Genomic DNA, 26,765 nt, shown 5'->3' with positions numbered 1-26,765 from the left:
ACCAGAACTCTTTGATCGTCTACGTGGAGCACGAATCTTTACCAAATTGGATCTCAGAGGAGCTTATAATTTGGTCCGTATCCGTTCCGGTGACGAGTGGAAGACTGCGTTTAATACCAGAGATGGTCATTATGAATATTTGGTTATGCCATTCGGTTTATGCAACGCACCCGCAGTCTTCCAGGAGTTTGTAAATGATGTTTTTCGGGATCTACTTTACACCTGTGTTGTAGTGTACTTGGACGATATCCTTGTGTTCTCTCCAGATCTGTCTACTCACAGAAGAGATGTACGGCAAGTACTTCAGCGTTTGAGAGAGAATCGGCTGTACGCAAAACTGGAAAAATGTGTCTTCGAACAGTCATCTCTTCCCTTCTTGGGTTTCATCATTTCCGACGCTGGTTTGTGTATGGATCCAGGAAAAGTTTCTGCCGTGCTCAACTGGCCACGTCCTCTTGGAGTGAAAGCAATTCAGCGATTTCTTGGATTTGCTAACTACTATCGTCAGTTTATCCCTCACTTTTCCTCTCTTTCTGCTCCAATTTCCTCCATGATTCGGAAGGGTGCCAATCCTCATCTATGGTCGTCTGAGGCCGAAGAGGCTTTCCGGTCCATCAAGCAGGCCTTCGCCTCCGCTCCTATTCTTCATCGTCCTGTGGCCAATAAACCCTTCATCCTTGAAGTAGATGCTTCTGCAATTGGAGCTGGAGCTGTGCTCTCGCAGAAATCCTCTTCTGGTCGTCTTGTGCCCTGTGGTTTTTTCTCTAAGATCTTCTCCTCCTCTGAAAAGAATTATTCTATCGGTGATAAAGAACTTTTGGCAATCAGGTTGGCATTGGAGGAGTGGCGGTACCTCTTGGAGGGGGCTTTACATCGTTTTGTAATTTACACAGATCACAAGAATCTGGCATATATCCGCTCTGCGCAAAGACTAAATCCTCGGCAGGCCAGGTGGGCCTTGTTTTTCGCCAGGTTTGACTTCGAACTTCGTTTCCTGCCAGGAGATAAAAACTCCAGAGCTGACGCTCTGTCTAGGTCATTCCAGGCGGTGGATATGGAGGAAGAACCTGCGCACATCATCGATCCTGCAAGAGTCATCACAGTTGCTCCTCTCTCTCTTTCCTCGTTGCCTCCGGGTAAGACCTTAGTTGCTGAAGAGAACAGAGAACGCGTCTTACTTTGGGGTCATGCCTCCAAATTAGCTGGACATGTTGGTCTCAAAAAAACCCTCCGTCTGATCTCTCGCTATTACTGGTGGCCTACGTTGTCCAAGGACGTCCAAAGTTTTGTCGCCTCTTGTCCCTCCTGTGCCAAGAATAAAATTCCCAGGCAACTACCTTCCGGGCTTTTGCATCCTTTACCGGTACCCTCCACTCCGTGGCAACATTTATCGATGGACTTCATCACTGACCTGCCTTCTTCATCTGGTTGTACCGTCATCTTCGTGGTCATGGATCGTTTCTCCAAGATGGCTCATTTCATTGCACTACCTGGTTTGCCTTCTGCTCCCGAATTGGCAAAGATTTTTGTTCACCATATTTTTCGTCTTCATGGTCTTCCTTTACATATTGTTTCTGACCGAGGTGTTCAATTCACCGCCCGCTTCTGGAAATCCCTCTGCAAATCTATGAACATTTCGCTTGACTTTTCTTCGGCCTACCATCCGCAGTCCAATGGCCAGGTGGAACGTACTAATCAGACCTTGGTAACTTATCTCCGTCATTTTTCCAATTCCCATCAGAATGATTGGTCTGACTTGCTGCCATGGGCTGAGTTTTCTTACAATAACCATTCCAGCGAAGCTACTAACAAATCTCCATTTTTTATCGTCTACGGTCAACATCCTGGCCTTCCTCTTCCGGTTCCTCCTGTCTCTACTGTACCAGCGGCTGATCTTCTGTCTAGAGAGTTCTCCAGGGTCTGGCAGGAGACCAAGTCTGCCCTTGAGTTGGCTCAAGTCAGGATGAAGAGACATGCGGACAAAAGACGCCTCGATTCTCCTATATTCCATCCTGGGGACAAGGTTTGGGTTTCTTCTAAATTTATCCGTCTCAAAATTCCTTCACATAAGCTGGGTCCTCGCTATATCGGTCCATTCGAAGTTTTGTCTCGTATTAATGACGTTTCTTACAAACTTAAGTTGCCTGCCTCTCTGCGTATTTCTAATTCCTTTCATGTGTCTCTCCTTAAACCCGTAGTTTTTAATCAGTTTCATTCTTCTAACCTTTGTTCTCCTTCGCCTGTTTCCGAGGATGATGTCTTTGAAGTTAGGGACATTTTAGCCATGAAAAAACTTAGAGGGAGAACTTTGTTTTTGGTTGACTGGAAAGGTTTTGGTCCTGAGGAGAGGTCCTGGGAGCCTCGTGAGAACATTCAGGCCCCTCGCATTTTGTCCCGGTTTCTTTCAAGTCTTAAAAAGGAGGGGCGTAAAGACGGGGGTACTGTCATGCAGCGCTCGCCCCCGGCTTCTGCAGCTCGCCGGGTGCGCGTGCGCGGCGCATTCAGCTCTGCGCGTGCGCACATCTGATTTCTCTGTTGGCACTCCTTCCTGTCCTCTCCGTCATCCTGGAGGACTGTAACCCGGAAGTAGCTCTCACGCTGGTATATAAGCTGCTTCCTGCTGCTCCTCTGTGCCTGATGATCATTTGTGTTTACAAGTGCTTCTGGTCACCTGTGGTCTCTGTGCGTTCCTAGCTTTCTGACCTTGGGACTCCTCCTTCCTCTGCAAGTACCTGCCTGATTTTCCTGTGTTCCTGATTTGTTCCTTCAGTTCCTGTTTCTCTGCGGTACCTGCCCGGCTCCTTTACCACACCTTGCTCCCGTCAGCCTCTGTGTCTCCATATTGTCTCGTCAGCCTCCGTGTCTCTGTAGTATTCCCATCTTCTCCCTCGTCTCAGTAGTTCCTTGCCATTCCCTCTGTTTCCTCCGCTGTTTCCTTCAGTCCCTGTGTTCCTGCAGTGTACCCTTCTTATCTCAGTCGACCCTCCAGCTTCCGTGGCGATAGTCCCTCACGGGCCTGCCCCTAACGCTCCCTGTATAGGGGGCGGTCCACCTGGTCAGCTCGTCCGAGAGGGGTTCGTCGTCACGGTCCAGTGGGTCCACTCTCCGTTGCCCCTGTTTGAATCTACTCTCTCAAATGGGACTGCACTCGGATGACATCTGAGTGCAGCCTGATTCTTACAGCATCACACAGTGCCTTCCCATAATATTATTCCCCACATATGGGGTATGAGCGTACTCAATAGAAATTGCACAACACGTTTTAGTGTCCATTTTCTCCTGTTACCCTTGTGAAAATAGCAAATTTGGAATTAAAGCTAATTTTTTGTAAAAAAAAGTTAAATGTTCATTTTTTCCATCCACATTTCTTTAGTTCCTGTGAAGCACCAGAAGGGTTAATAAACTTCTTGAATGTGGTTTTGAGCACCTTGAGGGGTGCAGTTTTTAGAATGGTGTCACTTTTGGGTATTTTCTGTCATATAGGTCCCCCAAATGTGAAGTCACTTCAAATGTGAGGTGGTCCCTAAAAATGGTTTTGAAAATTTTGTTAGAAAATTCTATGAGAAATTGCTGATCAAATTTTAACCCTTATAACTTCCTAACCGAAAAAAATGTGGAAAATGGCATTTGTTAACTATTTTGTGTAACATTACTTTCTGAAAAAAGGGCATAAGAATTAACAGTTTGAAAATTGCTAAATTTTCTCCAAATTTCCGATATTTTCACAAATAAATGCAAGTCATATTAAAGAAATGTTACCACTATTATGACGTACAATATGTCACGAAAAAACAATGTCAGAATCAGTGGGATCCGTTGAAACGTTCCAGAGTTATAACCTCATAAAGGGACAGTGGTCAGAATGGTAAAATTTGGCCTGGTCATGAAGGTCGAAAATGGCTCGGTCAATATGGGGTTAAAAAGAGGGATAGAAAAAACCCAAACAAAGGCAGATTCCAATTTTGCTTGCACCACATCTAGTATAGTCTAGAGTTACATACCTGAAGCGACTTAAATTATTTTCCTTTTTCTACTATCGTACTCTTTAACCCTTTAGTGACCGAGCCAATTTTGACCTTAATGACCTGGCCAATTTTTCCAGTTCTGTCACTGTCACTTTAAGAGGGTATAACTCTGGAACTCTTCAACGGATCCCACTAATTCTGAGATTTTTCGTGACATATTGTACTTCATGATAGTGGAAAAAATTATTCGATAAGACTTGTGTTTATTTATGAAAAAAACGGAAATTTGTCAAAAATGTTGAAAATTTTTCACACAAATATGTCACACAAAATAGTTAATAAATAGCATTTCCCATATCTCAACTTTACTTCAGCACATGTTTGGAAACAACATTTTTTTGTTAGGATGTTATAAGGGTTAAAAGTTAACCAGCGATTTCTCATTGTTCCAACAAAATTTACAAAACCATTTTTTAGGGACCACCTCACATTGGAAATGACTTTGATGGGTCTATATGACAGAAAATACCAAGTGACGCCATTGTAAAAACTGCACCCCTCAAAGTGCTCGAAACCGCATTCAAGAAGTTTATTAACCCTTCAGGTGTTTCATGAGAACTTACGCAATGTGCAACGAAAAAAATAACATTTCACTTTTTCACAAAAAATTTATTTTAGACCCAAACTTTTTATTTTCTCAAGGGTATCGGGAGAAAATTTGTTGTGTAATTTCTCCTGAGTACGCCGATACCCCGTATGTGGGGGAAAGCCACTGTTCATGGCAGGGCTCAGAAGTGAGGGAGCACCTCTTGACTTTTTCAACGCAAAATTGTCTGGAATCGATGGTGGGCACCATGTCGCGTTTGGAGACCCCTGATGTGCCTAAACAGTCGAAACCCCCAATTCTAACTCCAACCCTAACACAGCCCTAACCCCAACACACCCCTAACCCCAACACCACACCCCTAACCCCAACCCTAACCCTAGCACCAACCCTAACCCTAACTGCATAGGATGGAAAAAAATTATCAACATTTTATTTTATTTTTATCTAACTAAGGTGGTGACAAATGGGGGTTTGATTTACAATTTTTTTATTTTGTTGCTGGGTACCTGCCAGCAGATCTCAGTGGGCGCACTGCTCATGTGCCAGCCATTTTCTTCTAGGAAGATGATGTGGAGGGCCGGAGGACGGAGCAGGAGGGTCTGGGGATGGCGGAGGTACCAGGTGGACTCAGGGGACCCCGTTTCTCTCTCCTCTGATATGCTAGATCATATCATAGGAGAGAGAAATGAATGGAAAATCTGACTTTTTTTTGTGATCGTTGTTGTTCGGTGAATAACGGCAATCACGTGACTGGGGATGGTAAAAACCGACCCAAATCATATTCTCCTGGGTCTCCGCTACCCCCTGTAGCCGAGACCCCGGAGATTTTCCAACGCTGAGGGGCGCTATACACTTATTTCTCTGCTCTGTTAAAAAGTGGCACTGAGGAATAAGGCCTCTTAACTGCCGCCATTAAATGTCGTATTGGCGGTCGTTAAGAGGTTAAAGGACAAGCTCGGCTCTGCTACATCTCTATCTGGGCTTTCATGCTGTCCATGGTCCTGAAATAATATTGTAGAAGAATATGAAAATGTTTGGCTTCAAAACCCTAGATATCCCTTTGAACTAACACACAGATGAAGCAGAACTGAATGTTAGCCATCATTTTTTTTTCTTTTTCAGGTTTTTGCTGCCTCATCTGACAGCAGCATGATGTAGGGGCAGAGAACCTAATTCCAGTGATGTGTCACTTAGTTTACTGAGTGCAGCAGTTGTGATTAGTGATGAGCGAGTATGCTCGTTACTCGGGTTTCTCCAAGCACGCTCGGGTGGTCTCCGAATATTTTGGCGTGCTCGGAGATTTAGTTTTTGTCGATGCAGCTGCATGATTTGTGGCTGCTAGACGGCTTGAATACATGTGGGGGTTGCCTGGTTGTTAGACTGAAGATTTGCATTTTGAGTCCCAGGAAGACCTGATCACAGGAGAAGATCTGTGAATAATATAATTTAACTTATGCACTGAACAGAGAGGTGCGGACCACCTCCCCACCAAGAAGGAGGAGAGATGGAGACGTCCAAGAGAGAGGTGAGTATTAGAAGCCGGGACAAAATCCCTGACGTGGGGGGACAGTCACACTGAATCCGGGATGGTTGGGAGCTATGCTCCTTGCATTACAATAAGTCTCATTCCTTTATAACACGTTTAGCTCTGCTATGTCCCAGCCCACCAAAGCTGTGGTCACAAGTTATTTACTGGGTCACGCTGCGCCGTCCTTACTTTCGTGGGAGCTGATGGAACCTCGGCTCTATACATTATTGCGGAACTGAATGGCCATTGTTTCTTTATCTCCAGGTCGATGACACAATGCTGGAGAAATCTGCCAAAAAGTTTCCCTTTAATTCTCCCAAGACCAAGGAAGGTTACTTCTACCGTCAGATCTTTGAGAAGTATTACCCGGGGCGAGCTGACTGGCTGACTCACTACTGGATGCCTCGATGGATCCACGCCACTGACCCGTCTGCCCGAACACTCACACACTATAAATCTGATGCCTAAAAGTTCATCCAACCTTGAGGAAGAAACAATTATTTCCCACTTTACATTAATTCTCTTTCTTTTTTTTTTTTTATGACGACAGTTTACAATAAAAACCAAGTGGAGGAGGATTCCACGTAAATGTTCCCGAGAATGATGGCTAATTTTACGCTGACACTTCATCCTCTGGAGGACGTAATGCATTCACCTCCACCTCCTGATTGACGGATCCTGTTATTAGAGGGAATTTTACAGGTTGTTGTCTGGGGGTCCCCACATTGTGACACACACAGACCTGTCAGCCGGCTGGAGATGCGGAAATATTAATGCACATCATTCTATAAATGTAGTGCATACAGATCGCCCCTACGGACCAGTAGATGGGGGGGAACTTTGCCAAGATGTCCACCTTACTGATAGATAAGTAGCGGTGCAGCCTTACAAGGTTGGATGGGACAAGCAAGTGTGGGCCAAACCAATAATATAATAATATAACAGAAAGCCAGTCCTCGAGGGCGCTATGGATCAGTGGAATGAGGAACCCTAGTCATGTGCCAAACTTCCCCATATGTGTAGCCAGGGCTTCACAGTCTTGCAAGTATTGGAAGGCTGATGGAACACGTGAGTGGGGGCCAAAGTTACACATACTTTATGGGCCAACACTTTGGATGCAATTGGCCAGTAGAGAGAAGAGAAACCATAGCTCCTCCATGAGTGATGTAGATAGGTTAGGGCTCCTGTCTAAGACATACCTCAACAAAGAGAGCCCAGAAGATCGAAGCGTCTGGTCACACAAAAATCCTGCACTGATTAGAACCGTTTCCATTCTGAATTGCCTCAGCTGTTCTGTGTTGGCCGCTCCCCTCTGGTATATATGCTCGCCGCTGGCACTTGGGAGTTGCTAGTGATAGTTTTAATTCCTGGCTAAGTGTTGGAGGAGTTGTTCAGTGTTTGGAGTAGGTGGTTGGAGAGTTTTTCAGGGGATTTAGGAGTGGAGTTGGTTTGCATGTTTATCCTCATCCTTTCCTATTTGGTTTCTCCTACCTATCCCTCCCCTGTGTTCCACTCTGTTATTTTGTGAGTATATTTGTTTGATTTAACAACACTTCCAGAGATTTTTTTGAACCTCCTGTACATGAAGACACAGTAGTCAGCTATTATTTTAATTGTCAAAGTTTATTACTTAATTACTGGAAGAAGCTAAGGCGAAACGGCGTCGTCAGGGTGGCAGCCCAGGCATACACGAGTCACTCGTTATTGCAGTAAGTCATTCTGAATATCAACTGTATTCCAGATTGTTTCCCATCTTTATACTTGCGTTATAGCCATATACTATCTATATGAAAGACTGATCCTTAGATTGGGTTCCTTGGACTTAAAGATACTTACCTGCCACTATAAAACACAGGACCCAATCCTGACCCACATTCACTAAATTGCACCAAGCACTTTCATTTACTATAAACCAATACATGCTAAGATCTGAAAAAGTCTCAGCACTACCTGCACTTTACTATATGAAATAATCATGGGGATATCAAATCCTAATTACTGCCTTATTTATGCTTTTGAACTACTAAGTACGATTTATACTTGCTGACTCCGTATTCTCTGCTTGTAGAGATACCTATTTTGCTTGTTTTTTTTTAACCATTTTTTTATATTGTTATAAGTAATACATTTTGACTATTTTAAAATAGCAAACTACCGTTCCTTTCATGTACAGAGATTCAAAAAAAAAAAAAATCGAAGTGTTGTTATATCTTGATTTGGAGGTGTCAATCACCTATTTATGACAGAGTGCATTAATATACAGTATTTGTTTGTAGTTTTCTTTCATTCCTGTCTGTCTTGTCTGTCTGGTTAGTGTAATCCTGTACTCTTCACATTCACACCTCCCTGGTTGGGGAAGGGATCAGAGAAGGTTTAAGATAGGAACATAGCGAGGTGCGCGACACCAGCGTGTCCAGCTTCTGTGCTAATCTGGGGGACAGGGATAGAATAGGGCTCCCCTTATTTCAGGGATCAGGTAGGTGCCTACATGGTAGCTCTATAACCCTATATGTGTTTAGTAGCTCATGGGGTAAGCAAGACTGTGTCAAAGCCATACATACTATTGAGGAAGCCCGTATGGATGGAATGGACCAGTGGAGATGATGGCCACTTTTCCCCTGGGTAATATGGACCAGCCACGGATCCCAATGTAGCCTCATTGTGTTGTTCGTTGGAAAAACCATACATAATAAAAAGGCAGCCCCTGTAAAGGATGGATCAGTGTAGAAGGGGGACCACAGCTTAGATGGCCATCTTTTCCTTGGGTGAAGAGGTCTAGCCAAGACTCCACTCTCCATAACATGGATCCAACCCTGTATAGGTTGGGTAGACCCAATGGGAAAAAAAAGTGGCCAAAGCTATGTATGCAATTTCTAGGCTCACTAGGTGAGGTGGATCCTCAAAGCTCAAGGTCTGGATGGACACATGGGCCATGGGTGTCAGTGTAGCAGGCAGTTGAGGCACGGGGGAAACAGGTTAGCAGAGGTCCTGCAGGTCCAGACAGGTAGCAGAGTCCCTGGAGGCCACAGACAGACTGGAGACATCTGGGAGACTGCTGACAGATAGCAGAGATCATGGAAGACTGAGAACATGTAGCAGAGGTCCTGGAAGCCGCAGATAGATAGCAGAGGTCCTGAAAGACTGGGAACATGTAGCAGAGGTTCTGGAAGCTGCAGATAGATAGCAGAGGTCCTGGAAGACCAAGAACAGGTAGCGGAGGTCCTGGAAGCTGCAGATAGATAGCAGAGGTCCTGGAAGACTGGGAACATGTAGCGGAGGTCCTGGAAGCTGCAGATAGATAGCAGAGGTCCTGAAAGACCAGAAACAGGTAGCAGAGGTCCTGGAAGTCGCAGACAGAGAGCTGAGGTCCTGGAAGACCGGGAACAAGTATCAGAGGTCCTGGAAGACCAGGAACAGGTTTTGGTGAGCCAACAAACTGAGTCTTAATACAAAGACATGGGTGTGTGTTTTGGTGGGACTTATGCATGCCTAGGTAGATGATCACATTGAAGCATGCTGGCTATTTGCAAAGACAGATGTGGAGAACAGGAGAGATAAGAGGGTGAAGGGAGCTGAGCCCAGATACGGGACAGGGGTGTAATAGCAATGTTCCAGGAAACAAACAGTAACCCAGCTTACATGTCCTCTTTCACCATGGGTGATGTGGTCTTGCCATGCCTCTTCTCAGGAGATGATGACAACCCAAGCTGATGGGTCATGATGGCCTGCTTTCCTGGATGGGTTGGTTCAGATGGAGCAAGAAAAATGCAGATTAAGACCGTAAATACCATATGAGCTCCAAGAGGGTAATAAGGAGTTCACTTCTTGACAGTCTTGGACAGGTGAAAAATATTCGGAGTCTCAACCCGCCTTTATCTCAAAAGTGTATGTGTTGAAGAAGCAGGGGAAAAGGACAACAAGATCCAAACCCTCCTTGTCCCTGAATGTCCAGTCTACCCTAGGAGCACTGTCCCGTTCTCCTATATACATGGATCCTCCATGCCTCCTACTTCTCAGGTTATTGGTCACCAGGCTCTTGAACTCACAGGTGACATCACTGGTGGTGACCATGACATCATGCCTTAGTTTTATCGGATTGCATTGTACTTCCTGTCGTTATGACCTTGGGTTGACGTGTCCTTTAGCAATTTACTTTTGCTTCAACCTTCCATGTCCTTGGAGACTAGGACAATCTTATTATTTGCTCTGTCTGGGCTTTTATTTTCCTGTTTGTAGTTTGCAGCAGGAGTCGGTAATCCAGATGGTGTGCGACACTTTTGTCTCATTTTCTTTCTGCAAATTTGACCAACAAAGCAGAAATGTTCCTAAACATTTTGCTTAGATTTTAGAAAGTACATGTGAGACTAAAGAACTTTAAAAAAAAAAAAAGTAGAATCAGTAACCATGTATCGTTCCCTTAGTATATGGCATTCCGTACTCTAATTATCTCTGTACGTTCTGACGTTTTAGTTATCTTGTGCTTCAGTGTAAAGTATTAGGGATGGATCAGCATCGCAAATGTGATGGATACATATGCAGAAAGTGTAGGAAGTTTTCTTGCACCCAAGTTCATTTTTTTTTCTTCATCAAACTGATATTCTGCCAGTGTCACTCTATTCCTATTGGTCACGCACCACAATTTCCAAGGAATGTAGTGACTTTTACTCGATAATCCTCAATGTCAACTTTGCAATTGCAAAGCCCTTGGTGCCACCTTACCACCCGTAAGAAAACATTGCCCTTGAATACTCATGGATAGTAGCCTGAGATTTTACCGAAGTCAACACGGAACTCGAAAATGGTCCTAAGGAAAGAAGGTCCAGGCAGGACACTATCTAAATGTTTCTTACTACAGCATGCAGATCTCACTGTCCACATAGATACAATTTATAAAAAAAAAGAGAACATTAATAAAATAGAAAAACTGCAAGTAGCTGAAATCCTTCCATCTCTAATTCTATTTATTAGAATACCTTATATCTCTGACTATGACCTATAGAACTGCTCATCCTGAGCCTTCCTGTTCAGAAAAACAATACTAAATCATAAAAGAAAAACTTTAAGGGTGGTATTACACATTTTGACATATGGAGTCTGTCAACGGGTTTTTACTAGCTAATCTGACAGCAGCACGATATAGGGACAGAGACCCTGATTCCAGCGATATATATCACTTAGTTAACTGGATGCAGCAGTTTTGAAATAATCACAGTTTTCGCTGCTGGGGATCTAGCAGAGCTCAAATGCTGAGCTATGTATAACCCCGCCCACACCTCTGATTGGCCACTTTATGTATACCCGGTATATTGACAGAAAGCTGCTAATCAGTAATGGTGGCCGGAACAAGGTATTTTGGTGCCCTAGGCAGATGAAGCCAGTAGAGCCCCCCATTACTCCCCCGATGAACCCTCATACCCCAAGTAAAGGAATGAGTTAGCGACTAAGGTAAAAGGCCCCCTAACACATCTCTCTGCCCCCGATGGGTCACGTAACAAGCTTAGACGGCCACTTCCACTACAATTGTTACCTGTCATGGTCAGCTGCAGCCACCGATGTGGCCCAGCCCATAAACGCCCCCACACCGACCACGACGGCGTGGGGCGTGCGTCCCCTGGGATGCAATACGGACCCTTTATACCGCAGAGGGGGACCCGGGACTACCCGAACTAGGGGAGGGCAGAGACCGGGGTTCTGTGTCAGCTGAGCATGTGGACAAGGAAAGAGACACGCAGGACTGATTACACCGCACAACTTCAGGAATAGATAAAGTTTACTAAAGTAAAGTCACACAGTACATAAACCAAACATGACTATGCCAGGCTCCCGATTCCACACCTCCCAGAAGGCTACCACCCAGTGGACCCCAAGGCACCAACAGATCACCGAGGCACACATAGGCGGGACATCAGGGTACACGAGGTCATCAGGAAATCAGGGTACACGAGGTCATCAGGAAATCAGGGTACACGAGGTCATCAGGAAATCAGGGTACACGAGGTCATCAGGAAATCAGGGTACTCGAGGTCATCAGGGTACACGAGGTCATCAGGGTACAGACAGGACATCTGGACACAGGGTCACCAGCAGACATCAGACAGGAGTCGTTCGGTTCCGGACATCCGATACAACCAGACAGCGGTCGTCAGGTTCCTAGCTACGGCCGTCAGGCTCCGGGCATCGGACCTAGGAAGGAACTCAAGCGGGATGGTGCTAGAACTGCAGGATTGCTGGGCCTGCCAGGAGCTAGCACCGCATGGTATCCAGAGCACAGAGTAGATACTCAGCAGAAACACCGGTTACAAGAGACTCAAAGTCACCGGGTGCAAGGCTTCAGACGCAGAAGGATTCCAGGAACATAACACAGCAGACACAGTTCAGACAGGGTCAGGTACAGGATCAATAATTCGGGCCTGGATATATCACCTCCAGGACAGGCACAAGAACAGGACAAAACGGCAATCAAGGCAAGGACTTTGGTACCAAAACATAGACAGGAGAGGTGCAGGAACACAAACGCACAAAGCAAAGTTCAGGAGCTTTGTGAGTAGCTCAGGCCTCACCCATAGGGCAGGGGAACTTTATATAGGAGCTGCCCCTCAGCAATTGGCTGGGGACAGCATTTCGAGTACACACACAAACCCTGATAAAAGCAGGGGAGGTGTGGCCGCGCACGCCCTTAGCACAAACAGAAACCATTACAGCACAATTAGTGCCTGAACCCATGTGGTAAGTCATGCACCAGCTGCAAATGACCTCACAACCCGCGGACAGCTTCCACAGCGGCAGCCAGGGACCGCACATGTGGATAGTCATGCAGCAGAGCAAAGACCTAACCACCCATGTACAGCTATGCAACAGAGCAGGGAACTGAGAAGGCTCCATACAGGTAACAGCCAACAGTATCCCAGCTCAATTAGGGGGAAAGGAGCAAAGGGTTAAAGCAAAGACATGCCTTGTCACGCCGAAAACCAGATACAGACAGAACGGCGTGACATTACCTTTTTTACCAAGACAAACTAGCATAAGTAAAAAAAAAAGTAATACAGTTTATGAGTGAGGCTGAGCGTGTTTCCAAAGTTAGATATTGTATCATTCAATGTGCGCTGACCCTGTAGACAATACCAGGGACAAATGGTGATATTCGTCCCTGAGCTGTTATATTTTACATGTCAGACAAAAGGACAATTATGAAAACTAATATAACTTAACTGTAATTGAGGCCAATTGGTTTTAATAAAGGTGTTCAGCATTTCCCGGATACCCTAATGGAAACTAATCAGACCCCATTACAAATAAAGGAATAGGTATGATTGTTTTTACATCCTTCATGTGACAAATACAGCTTGCAAGGTGGATCTGGTACCATATTCCTGCACTGATGGTGGTTCTGGTGATGGTTTGCTATGCTGATGTTGGTTCTGGTGCTATATTCATGTACTACTTATGGTTGTTGTGATGTAGTCATGTAGTGATGATGGTTCTGATGCTGTATTCATCACCAGAACCAAAAGTATTATTAGTACATAAATAGAACACATCACCAGAACCATGGTACGTAAATATATAGGTCATTAGAACCACCATCAGTACATGAATACATCACCAGAAGCAGCATCAGTGTATTAATGAGTCACCAGAACTTCAAACAGTACATGATTACATCATGAGAACCACTGTCCGTAAATAATTAAACCAGTGCCATCATCAGTACATGTATACATCACCAGAACCACCATCAGTACATGAGAACACCACCAAGCTTAGTACAGCAATCAATTGTAATGTCAAGTCAACCCCATATACATTGTTATCTCATGAAACTACACCTGCCAGTATGTCCTTAAAAATGGTAAGGAGATGCTGGGAGTTATCAGTCTTTATCAGACAGCGGACCATACAGGAACCAAAGTTCTGATAACACGTAGTCCATAGCAAAAACATTTTTTTGCATTGACTTTGGCCAGGGGGAACACTTAAGCCCTCAACCCTGGATCCTCTGATGAACCATTGCACTTTCTAAATGGGAAAAGCGTTGGGATTAAAAGGAGCCTGTCACCCCGAAAATCGAAGGTGAGCTAAGCCCACCAGCATCAGGGGCTTATCTACAGCATTCTGGAATGCTGTAGATAAGCCCCCAATGTATACTAAAAGATGAGAAAAAGAGGTTAGATTATACTCACCCAGGGGCGGGCCCGGTACGATGGGCGTCGCGGGCCAGTCCGGGGCCTCCCATCTTATGATTACGTCCTCTTCTTGTCTTCACACTGCGGCTCCGGCGCAGGTGTACTTTGCCTGTTGAGGGCAGAACAAAGTACTGCAGTGCGCAGGCATCGGGAAAGGTCAGAGAGGCCCAGCACCTGCGCACTGCAGTACTTTGCTCTGCCCTCAGCAGGGGAGACAAAGTACGCCTGCGCCGGAGCCTGAAGACAAGAAGAGAACGTCATCTGATGAAGAAAGGAGGCGCCGGACTGGACCACGACATCCATCAGACCGGAACGGGACCGGGACCGCCCCTGGGTGAGTATAATATAACCTCTTTTTCTCATCTTTTAGGATACATTGGGTGCTTATCTACAGCGTTACAGAATGCTGTAGATAAGTCCCTGATGCTGGTTGGCTTAGCTCACCCTCGATTTTGGGGGTGACAGGTTCCCTTTAAGAGGGAGCTAAAGGGCTGATAAGTACCACAATTGTGTGGACCTTTTTTCATGGCTATTGATATTTCATTTTGATATTTGATTTTGTACCCACTTACTTGCTGGTTCCTGAGAGTAGGAGGTTAAGAGAGTGGATTGTTGATTAGTATCACAACTGTGTGGGATTTTTGTGTGGCCATCTGACATCTAACTTCATCTCACCACACGGGACACATCCTCTATATACTGCACCACACGGGAGACATCCTCTATATACTACACCACACGAGACACATCCTCTATATACTACACCACACGGGACACATCCTCTATATACTACACCACACGGGACACATCCTCTATATACTACACCACACGGGACACATCCTCTATATACTACACCACACGGGACACATCCTCTATATACTACACCACACGGGACACATCCTCTATATACTACACCACACGGGACACATCCTCTATATACTACACCACACGGGACACATCCTCTATATACTACACCACACGGGACACATCCTCTATATACTACACCACACGGGACACATCCTCTATATACTACACCACACGGGACACATCCTCTATATACTACACCACACGGGACACATCCTCTATATACTACACCACACGGGACACCTCCTCTATATACTACACCACACGGGACACATCCTCTATATACTACACCACAGGGGACACATCCTCTATATACTACACCACACGGGACACATCCTCTATATACTACACCACACGGGACACATCCTCTATATACTACACGACACGGGACACATCCTCTATATACTACACCACACGGGACACCTCCTCTATATACTACACCACACGGGACACATCCTCAATATACTACACCACACATCCTCTATATACTACACCACACGGGACACATCCTCTATATACTGCACCACACGGGACACATCCTCTATATACTGCACCACACGGGACACATCCTCTATATACTGCACCACACGGGACACATCCTCTATATACTACACCATACGGGACACATCCTCTATATACTACACTACACATCCTCTATATACTGCACCACACGGGACACATCCTCTATATACTGCACCACACGGGACACATCCTCTATATACTGCACCACACGGGACACATCCTCTATATACTACACCACACGGGACACACCCTCTATATACTACACCACACGGGACACATCCTCTATATACTGCACCACACGGGACACATCCTCTATATACACCACACGGGGCACATCCTCTATATACTGCACCACACGGGACACATCCTCTATATACTACACCACACGGGACACATCCTCTATATACTACACTACACATCCTCTATATACTGCACCACACGGGACACATCCTCTATATACTACACCACACGGGACACATCCTCTATATACTACACCATACATCCCCTATATACTACACCACACGGGACACATCCTCTATATACTGCACCACACGGGACACATCCTCTATATACTACACCACATGGGACACATCCTCTATATACTACACCACACGGGACACATCCTCTATATACTACACCACACGGGACACATCCTCTATATACTACACCACACGAGACACATCCTCTATATACTACACCACACGGGACACATCCTCTATATACTACACCACACGAGACACATCCTCTATATACTACACCACACTGGACACATCCTCTATATACTACACCACACGGGACACATCCTCTATATACTACACCACACGGGACACATCCTCTATATACTGCACCACACGGGAGACATCCTCTATATACTACACCACACGAGACACATCCTCTATATACTACACCACACGGGACACATCCTCTATATACTACACCACACGGGACACATCCTCTATATACTACACCACACGGGACACATCCTCTATATACTGCACCACACGGGACACATCCTCTATATACTACACCACACGGGACACATCCTCTATATACTACACCACAGAGGACATATCCTCTATATACTACACCACACGGGACACATCCTCTATATACTACACCACACGGGACACATCCTCTATATACTGCACCACACGGGACACATCCTCTATATACTGCACCACACGGGACACATCCTCTATATACTGCACCACACGGGACACATCCTCTATATACTGCACCACACGGGACACATCCTCTATATACTGCACCACACGGGACACATCCTCTATATACTACACCACACGGGACACATCCTCTATATACTACACCACACGGGACACATCCTCTATATACTACACCACACGGGACACATCCTCTATATACTACACCACACGGGACACATCCTCTATATACTACACCACACGGGACACATCCTCTATATACTACACCACACGGGACACATCCTCTATATACTACACCACACGGGACACATCCTCTATATACTACACCACACGGGACACATCCTCTATATACTACACCACACGGGACACATCCTCTATATACTACACCACACGGGACACATCCTCTATATACTACACCACACGGGACACATCCTCTATATACTACACCACACGGGACACATCCTCTATATACTACACCACACATCCTCTATATACTACACCACACGGGACACATCCTCTATATACTGCACCACACGGGACACATCCTCTATATACTACACCACATGGGACACATCCTCTATATACTACACCACACGGGACACATCCTCTATATACTACACCACACGGGACACATCCTCTATATACTACACCACACGAGACACATCCTCTATATACTACACCACACGGGACACATCCTCTATATACTACACCACACGAGACACATCCTCTATATACTACACCACACTGGACACATCCTCTATATACTACACCACACGGGACACATCCTCTATATACTACACCACACGGGACACATCCTCTATATACTGCACCACACGGGAGACATCCTCTATATACTACACCACACGAGACACCTCCTCTATATACTACACCACACGGGACACATCCTCTATATACTACACCACACGAGACACATCCTCTATATACTACACCACACTGGACACATCCTCTATATACTACACCACACGGGACACATCCTCTATATACTACACCACACGGGACACATCCTCTATATACTGCACCACACGGGAGACATCCTCTATATACTACACCACACGAGACACCTCCTCTATATACTACACCACACGGGACACATCCTCTATATACTACACCACACGGGACACCCCTCCTCTATATACTACACCACACGGGACACATCCTCTATATACTACACCACACGGGACACATCCTCTATATACTACACCACACGGGACACATCCTCTATATACTGCACCACACGGGACACATCCTCTATATACTACACCACACGGGACACATCCTCTATATACTACACCACAGAGGACATATCCTCTATATACTACACCACACGGGACACATCCTCTATATACTACACCACACGGGACACATCCTCTATATACTGCACCACACGGGACACATCCTCTATATACTGCACCACACGGGACACATCCTCTATATACTGCACCACACGGGACACATCCTCTATATACTGCACCACACGGGACACATCCTCTATATACTGCACCACACGGGACACATCCTCTATATACTACACCACACGGGACACATCCTCTATATACTACACCACACGGGACACATCCTCTATATACTACACCACACGGGACACATCCTCTATATACTACACCACACGGGACACATCCTCTATATACTACACCACACGGGACACATCCTCTATATACTACACCACACGGGACACATCCTCTATATACTACACCACACGGGACACATCCTCTATATACTACACCACACGGGACACATCCTCTATATACTACACCACACGGGACACATCCTCTATATACTACACCACACGGGACACATCCTCTATATACTACACCACACATCCTCTATATACTACACCACACGGGACACATCCTCTATATACTACACCACACGGGACACATCCTCTATATACTGCACCACACGGGACACATCCTCTATATACTACACCACACGGGGCACATCCTCTATATACTACACTACACATCCTCTATATACTACACCACACGGGACACATCCTCTATATACTACACCACACGGAACATATCCTCTATATACTACACCACACGGGACATATCCTCTATATACTGCACCACACGGGGCACATCCTCTATATACTACACCACACTGGACACATCCTCTATATACTACACCACACGGGACACATCCTCTATATACTACACCACACGGGACACATCCTCTATATACTACACCACACGGGACACATCCTCTATATACTACACCACACGGGACACATCCTCTATATACTACACCACACGGGACACCACCTCTATATACTACACCACACGGGACACATCCTCTATATACTACACCACACGGGACACATCCTCTATATACTACACCACACGGGACACATCCTCTATATACTGCACCACACGGGACACATCCTCTATATACTGCACCACACGGGACACATCCTCTATATACTGCACCACACGGGACACATCCTCTATATACTGCACCACACGGGACACATCCTCTATATACTACACCACACTGGACACATCCTCTATATACTACACCACACGGGACACATCCTCTATATACTACACCACACGGGACACATCCTCTATATACTACACCACACGGGACACATCCTCTATATACTACACCACACGGGACACATCCTCTATATACTACACCACACTGGACACATCCTCTATATACTACACCACACGGGACACATCCTCTATATACTACACCACACGGGACACATCCTCTATATACTACACCACACGGGACACATCCTCTATATACTACACCACACGGGACACATCCTCTATATACTACACCACACGGGACACCACCTCTATATACTACACCACACGGGACACATCCTCTATATACTACACCACACGGGACACATCCTCTATATACTACACCACACGGGACACATCCTCTATATACTGCACCACACGGGACACATCCTCTATATACTGCACCACACGGGACACATCCTCTATATACTGCACCACACGGGACACATCCTCTATATACTGCACCACACGGGACACATCCTCTATATACTACACCACACGGGACACATCCTCTATATACTACACCACACGGGACACATCCTCTATATACTACACCACACGGAACATATCCTCTATATACTACACCACACGGGACATATCCTCTATATACTACACCACACGGGACACATCCTCTATATACTACACCACACTGGACACATCCTCTATATACTACACCACACGGGACACATCCTCTATATACTACACCACACGGGACACATCCTCTATATACTGCACCACACGGGACACATCCTCTATATACTACACCACACGGGACACATCCTCTATATACTACACCACACGGGACACATCCTCTATATACTACACCACACGGGACACATCCTCTATATACTACACCACACGGGACACATCCTCTATATACTACACCACACGGGACACCACCTCTATATACTACACCACACGGGACACATCCTCTATATACTACACCACACGGGACACATCCTCTATATACTACACCACACGGGACACCTCCTCTATATACTACACCACACGGAACATATCCTCTATATACTACACCACACGGGACATATCCTCTATATACTACACCACACGGGACACCTCCTCTATATACTACACCACACGGGACACATCCTCTATATACTACACCACACGGGGCACATCCTCTATATACTACACCACACGGGACACATCCTCTATATACTACACCACACGGGACACATCCTCTATATACTACACCACACGGAACATATCCTCTATATACTACACCACACGGGACATATCCTCTATATACTACACCACACGGGACACATCCTCTATATACTACACCACACTGGACACATCCTCTATATACTACACCACACGGGACACATCCTCTATATACTGCACCACACGGGACACATCCTCTATATACTACACCACCCGGGACACATCCTCTATATACTACACCACACGGGACACATCCTCTATATACTACACCACACGGAACATATCCTCTATATACTACACCACACGGGACATATCCTCTATATACTACACCACACGGGACACCACCTCTATATACTACACCACACGGGACACATCCTCTATATACTACACCACACGGGACACATCCTCTATATACTACACCACACGGGACACATCCTCTATATACTGCACCACACGGGACACATCCTCTATATACTACACCACACGGGACACATCCTCTATATACTACACCACACGGAACACATCCTCTATATACTACACCACACGGGACACATCCTGTATATACTACACCACACGGGACACATCCTCTATATACTACACCACACATCCTCTATATACTACACCACACGGGACACATCCTCTATATACTACACCACACGGGACACATCCTCTATATACTACACCACACGGGACACATCCTCTATATACTACACCACACGGGACACATCCTCTATATACTACACCACACGGGACACATCCTCTATATACTGCACCACACGGGACATATCCTCTATATACTACACCACACGGGACACCTCCTCTATATACTACACCACACGGGACACATCCTCTATATACTACACCACACGGGACACATCCTCTATATACTACACCACACGGGACACATCCTCTATATACTACACCACACGGGACACATCCTCTATATACTACACCACACGGGACACATCCTCTATATACTGCACCACACGGGACATATCCTCTATATACTACACCACACGGGACACCTCCTCTATATACTACACCACACGGGACACCTCCTCTATATACTACACCACACGGGACACATCCTCTATATACTACACCACACGGGACACATCCTCTATATACTACACCACACGGGACACATCCTCTATATACTACACCACACGGGACATATCCTCTATATACTACACCACACAGAGCTGACAGATCCTCCATATACATCCTGCACCATATGTACTGGTTTTGCATGTTTTCTATATGGATTGAGATGCACCCATTACACTTTGCCAGTTTTCATATCTTGGTGATATAATTATTTACTTATCTTCTGTCTCCTTTCAGTTACTTCACTATATCGATTCGCCACCTTTGATTTAATGCAATCTAATAGAGTCAGAACAATAGATAATAGATTAAAATATCTAACAGAACTATGTAAAATGGAAGGATTCATTTACCTTCACATTGCTACAGAAGAAACCTTTGCAGGAACAAAGTGACATAGTAACAATGCCAGCTGACAACGCCGCCAATCAGATCTTAATGACTACTACTTATCTAACACGGCGGCAATTTAATGGCAAATTGTACTATATGTACTTGGTTAATGAGGCAAGAGACAGGTGTAAGGAGGAGACGCTGGATGGGGCGGACTGGTAATAAGTCTTAAATGCAATAGATTAAGGATTAATGAAGGGAGCAGCTCTCGGTCTGTGTGGTCTATTACAGTAGCAGTAATGGACTCATGTATACAGATGTAGCAGAGCTAAGTCTGTCACTACTTCATGGGAGTTGTAAGATCCCAATTAGATCATGTAGAAGGGTCCGCCCACTCTCATATCAAGCTCCTCTTAGTCTGTGGCAGGCACTGACATTTTCTGCTGCTACGGCCACTGCACTTTCATCTTCCCCCAGTATCTATCTATTATCTATCTATCTATCTATCTATCTATCTATCTATCTATCTATCTATCTATCTATCTATCTATCTATCTATCTATCTTTATTATATATCTTTATATCTATTAATCTATTATCTGTCTATCTATCTATTATCTATCTATTATCTATCAATAATCTATTATCTATCTATCATCAATTCTTTCAATTAATGATGTATTTCCAACTTTCATTATAATTTATTTATTTTTCTTTCTTTAAATATCTATTATCTATTACCTATCTCTCTATTATCTATCAATGTATATATATATATATATATAATCTATCTTCTATTATCTACCTATCTTCTATTATCTATCTATCTATCTATCTATCTATCTATTCCTTCATTTTGTCTTTGTCTTTCTTTTTTCCTTCCTTTCTTCATAGAATTAAAGGATAAGTTAACTTTTTTTATTTAATCATAGCTCGGTATTTACAAAGTTCTGTATCTTTGTAATATATGGCATTACTTTATCTTGCTTCCCTTTCTCTCAACCTTCATGCTGAAAGGGCTGTAAGAAGAGCCTCGTCCATGCACGGAGTGTAGCTCTTTTGAAATGCTGCTCTCTCAAATATTCATGCACCAGTGTGATCCTCTCTGATCCCCTCGCCATGCTCAGGCACAAGCTGATAGATCTTTCTGTTCAGTGGAAGCTGCTGTGAGTAAAGCCATTGTTTGGAAAGGAGTTGTGCACTTGGTCCAGCCTTGAATGACTTCCCAGAGCTGCTGAGCTCTTGTCGGCTGCTTTGCCTTCAGTCTGCATCCAACTCATCCCAAACCACCTCCATTGGGCTGGGGTCGGAGATTGTAGAGGTTGCAGAGGTCGTGTCATCTGATGCAGCCTCCATCCCTCTCCTTGGTCACATAGCACTTATATGGCCTGGAGGTGTTTCGGGTCATTGTCCTGCTGTAACACAAATGATGGTTCCACTGAGGGCAAACCAGAGGGCAATGCTGTGGTCACCATGCTGGAAAAGGGTGCCATGAATTTGGAATAAATCACCAACAGTATCACCAGCCAAGCATCCTCACAACTCCCCCTCCATGCTTCACAGTGGGCACCACACATGTAGGAAACTTCTGCTCACCTTTTCTATGTCTCAAAAATGGTTTTTGATACCAAAAAAATCTCAAATTTGTACTCCTCAGACAGCATTACAGATTTCCACTGATCTAATGACATGTCATTGTGTTGCTCAGCCTAAACTAGTCTCTTCTTCTTGTGTGCGGTCTTCTATTGTGGCTACTTTGCAGCAGTTCCACCATAAAGGCAGCTTCACGCAATTTCCTCTGGACAGTTGATGTTGAAATGTGCATGTGCATCCTTTATAAGCACTGTTATCTGAGGGGCTCTGTCAGTTTGCAGTTTCTGAGGCTGGTAACTCTGATGTACTTATCCTCTGCAGCAGAGGTAATATTTTTTTCTCCCTTTCTTCGTGAGGTCTTCCCGAGAGCCAGTTTAATCATAGCGACTGGTGGTTTTCATGACTGCTCTTGAAGATTCCTTCAAGGTTCTAGCAATTTTCAGTGGCTTGACCTTCACGTCTTACAGTGATGATGGACTAACTAACGTTTCTGTTTACTTAGATGAGTGGTTAGAGCCACAGTTGTGGAATAAGCTTCAGCTTTGTATGGATCTGTAGTCCATCACTGCCTCTGAAAAAATGCATCTGGTGGTCACAAACATTTTCTGGAGAACGATGATTGCACAAATAAACACTTGTCTTGACAAGGCGGTCTGTTCATTGGAAAACATGACAGGTGATGACCTGAAAGGGGGGTACTGTCGGGAATGTAAGGTTTACAGCGCATGCTGATAAAGTTTAGCATTAAAAAAAGTCCTATTCCAAAGAATGAGGTTTAGGCACAAAAAAAGCTGCAAAAAATTATATCTGCTTTTTTGGTGCTTTTTTTAGTATTTTGTCACCACCCATTCAAGTCAATGGGTGAAAAACACTGAAAGAAGTGTGCTTGCTCTATGCCCCCCAAAAATACAATGCACAAAATACTGATAACAAAAAAAAACCAATGTGTGTATGAGATTTCTGAAATCCCATAGGCTTTGTTGGTAACACCCAGTGTGAACTTAGCCTAAAGGCTCATTCAGATGTCAGTTTTTCACGCATAGAACATGTACTCATTATATTCTATGGGACTGTTCACATGTCCTTATATTTTTGCGGTCCCCAAATCATAGAGACACGCCTGATTTTTATCCGCGTCATGCATCAAATTCGCCAATGCAAGTCAATGGACCCGTGAAAAAATCTGTGTGTGGTCTGTTTTTCACAGACTGTTTGATAGGAAAGGCCTGAGAAGTCTCCATCAGTTTTTTATTTATTTTTTTAATATGAGAAAAAACTGATGAAAATTTGATCCAAAACACTGATGACACTCGGTAATCTTTATTTTTTTCAGGTTGAGATTTCTACACAGATGAAGAATCGTTGATGAATCCGCATGCTATCATCTCTACTTTACGGGTGATGAAAAATGAATGTGAAATTTAGGTAAGAGACCTACATTTCAACCCGTTTATTTTCTCCTGAAATGGCACAAACACCAATGTCAACTTCCCTGGCGTTAAGGCTTTTGTGGTTTCTGCAGAAACTCCCACATCTAGAGAAGTTTGGATGATATATACCGTATACTTGCCCCCCCCACTTCTCCGCAGTATCTATGGGACTGATGGAGATTCAGCCATTTTTGGTTTTCTAATCACTTCTCCAGGCAATATTTCTGCCGCAGTGTCACCAATGAGAATGGAGCAAGGCAAATTTCAACGAAGCCGTCCAACGCGTTTCACAGTAAAATCAGACAGAATACAACTTTATCGCATCAACGATCCTTGGAGCGGGGTCCACGTCATCCGGAATCATCTTCGTCACGCTTCCGGTGTCGATGTATTCATCCTGTGATGTAGCTATCAGTCTTGTTGAGACCAGTAGTTCGACAAAGCGATCAACACCAACAATACTATCACGAGCTTCCCTTAGACGTAGAGCAGCACTGCCCGACAATTAGCTATAATTGGAGTCATTTTATATTATACTCACAAGAATAAATAAGTTAAAGACATATAAAAAAAAATGTAAAACACACGACGCACCATCTTCTACCCGACTCTGAGTTTCGCCTGTTGGCTCCTTCTTGGGGCAAGCTTGGCAAGAACTGGAAAACATCTATACTTTTTTGACATATAAGCTCAAGCCCTGTTATTTCCGGTACTATCTCTGGAACCCTAAACTCAACTACTCGCCTCTTTAGTTCTGGTACTGTCCACACGTTTGACTCTGCTGCTTCTAGTGCTTCCAGCTCCGCTGATCCACCGCCTTCCTGCACATCCAGCTATTCTGGTCTTCCTTGCTCCGTGTGCCAGCTCTGCTCTTGTCTAAAGTGGCTTAAAGGAACAGTACACCTGACAATAACATTGCGTAGGAGATAAGCTCCCCCCTCTGCTGTCAGCAGGATTTTCTGCTTGTTCTTGCAGATAACAAAGGAGTTAATCTTTCGCTGATCTGATTTATTTAGCTGAATTTCTGATGGGGTGGAGCTTTGTAAAAGGGGTGGAGCTTATCAATATTTTTGTTACTACTGCAGACATGTCAGAGGGGAGAGGCTCCTGCTGCAGACAGTTGTCTCACAGTCACAGGTCTGTGAGGAAGAAGAGGGACATTGCTGATATCCATCAAGAAGAACTATTCATGTATTTTCCAGTTTCATTTGTAATATCAGACGAAATAAAATCAAAACGAGTGAGATTAAAGGAATTGTCCAAATTCAGGGGATGATGATTTTTTTTAAAAATGTAAATGCATGTATAAGGTGAGGGGTTAAAAAATGTTTTCAAGTGGGTTTGAATAAAAAGTTTGCATAAAAAAAAGGTTTTTTTTTTATAGGAGTTTTGTTTTAAACTTTGATGATGTGATTTTTGATAATAAATCAGCTGAGAGGAGCTCAGAAAACCACAGATAAAAGAGTTCCAAATTCTTTCAGAAGGAGCTCACTGAAGGATTCCCAGTTCACTCACTCTGCAGCCAGCAGAGGCTGAAGAAAGGACATTTTTTTTTCTGGAAAGCAATTGCAAAAAATGATTTTTTTTAGCCCTAAATACATGAATTTATGGAAAAAGTCCCTCAAAGGTGGACAACCCCTATGAAAGGAGGAAGCGCTGGGATATACATTTTTTTTTTTCTTCTTGCAATTTCT

The 26,765-nt window shown here is 44.5% G+C and overlaps 1 protein-coding gene across 1 annotated transcript in view; it reads left to right on the top strand.

The window, feature by feature from the left end:
* ASNS (asparagine synthetase (glutamine-hydrolyzing)) overlaps positions 1-6,693 on the top strand; it is a 44,995-nt gene extending 38,302 nt beyond the window's left edge. The window contains exon 13 of the mRNA XM_077268142.1: positions 6,365-6,693. Coding sequence (XP_077124257.1) covers positions 6,365-6,568 — 204 coding nt within the window. The 3' untranslated portion in view covers positions 6,569-6,693. The remainder of the gene's footprint in view (positions 1-6,364) is intronic.
* Positions 6,694-26,765: the final 20,072 nt, after the last annotated feature.

Source organism: Ranitomeya variabilis, chromosome 6 (genome assembly GCF_051348905.1).
Source record: "Ranitomeya variabilis isolate aRanVar5 chromosome 6, aRanVar5.hap1, whole genome shotgun sequence".
Classification (NCBI taxonomy): Eukaryota; Metazoa; Chordata; class Amphibia; order Anura; family Dendrobatidae; genus Ranitomeya; species Ranitomeya variabilis.
The sequence above is the reverse complement of the archived record's forward strand: the minus strand, read 5'-3'. Positions and strand labels throughout refer to the sequence as shown.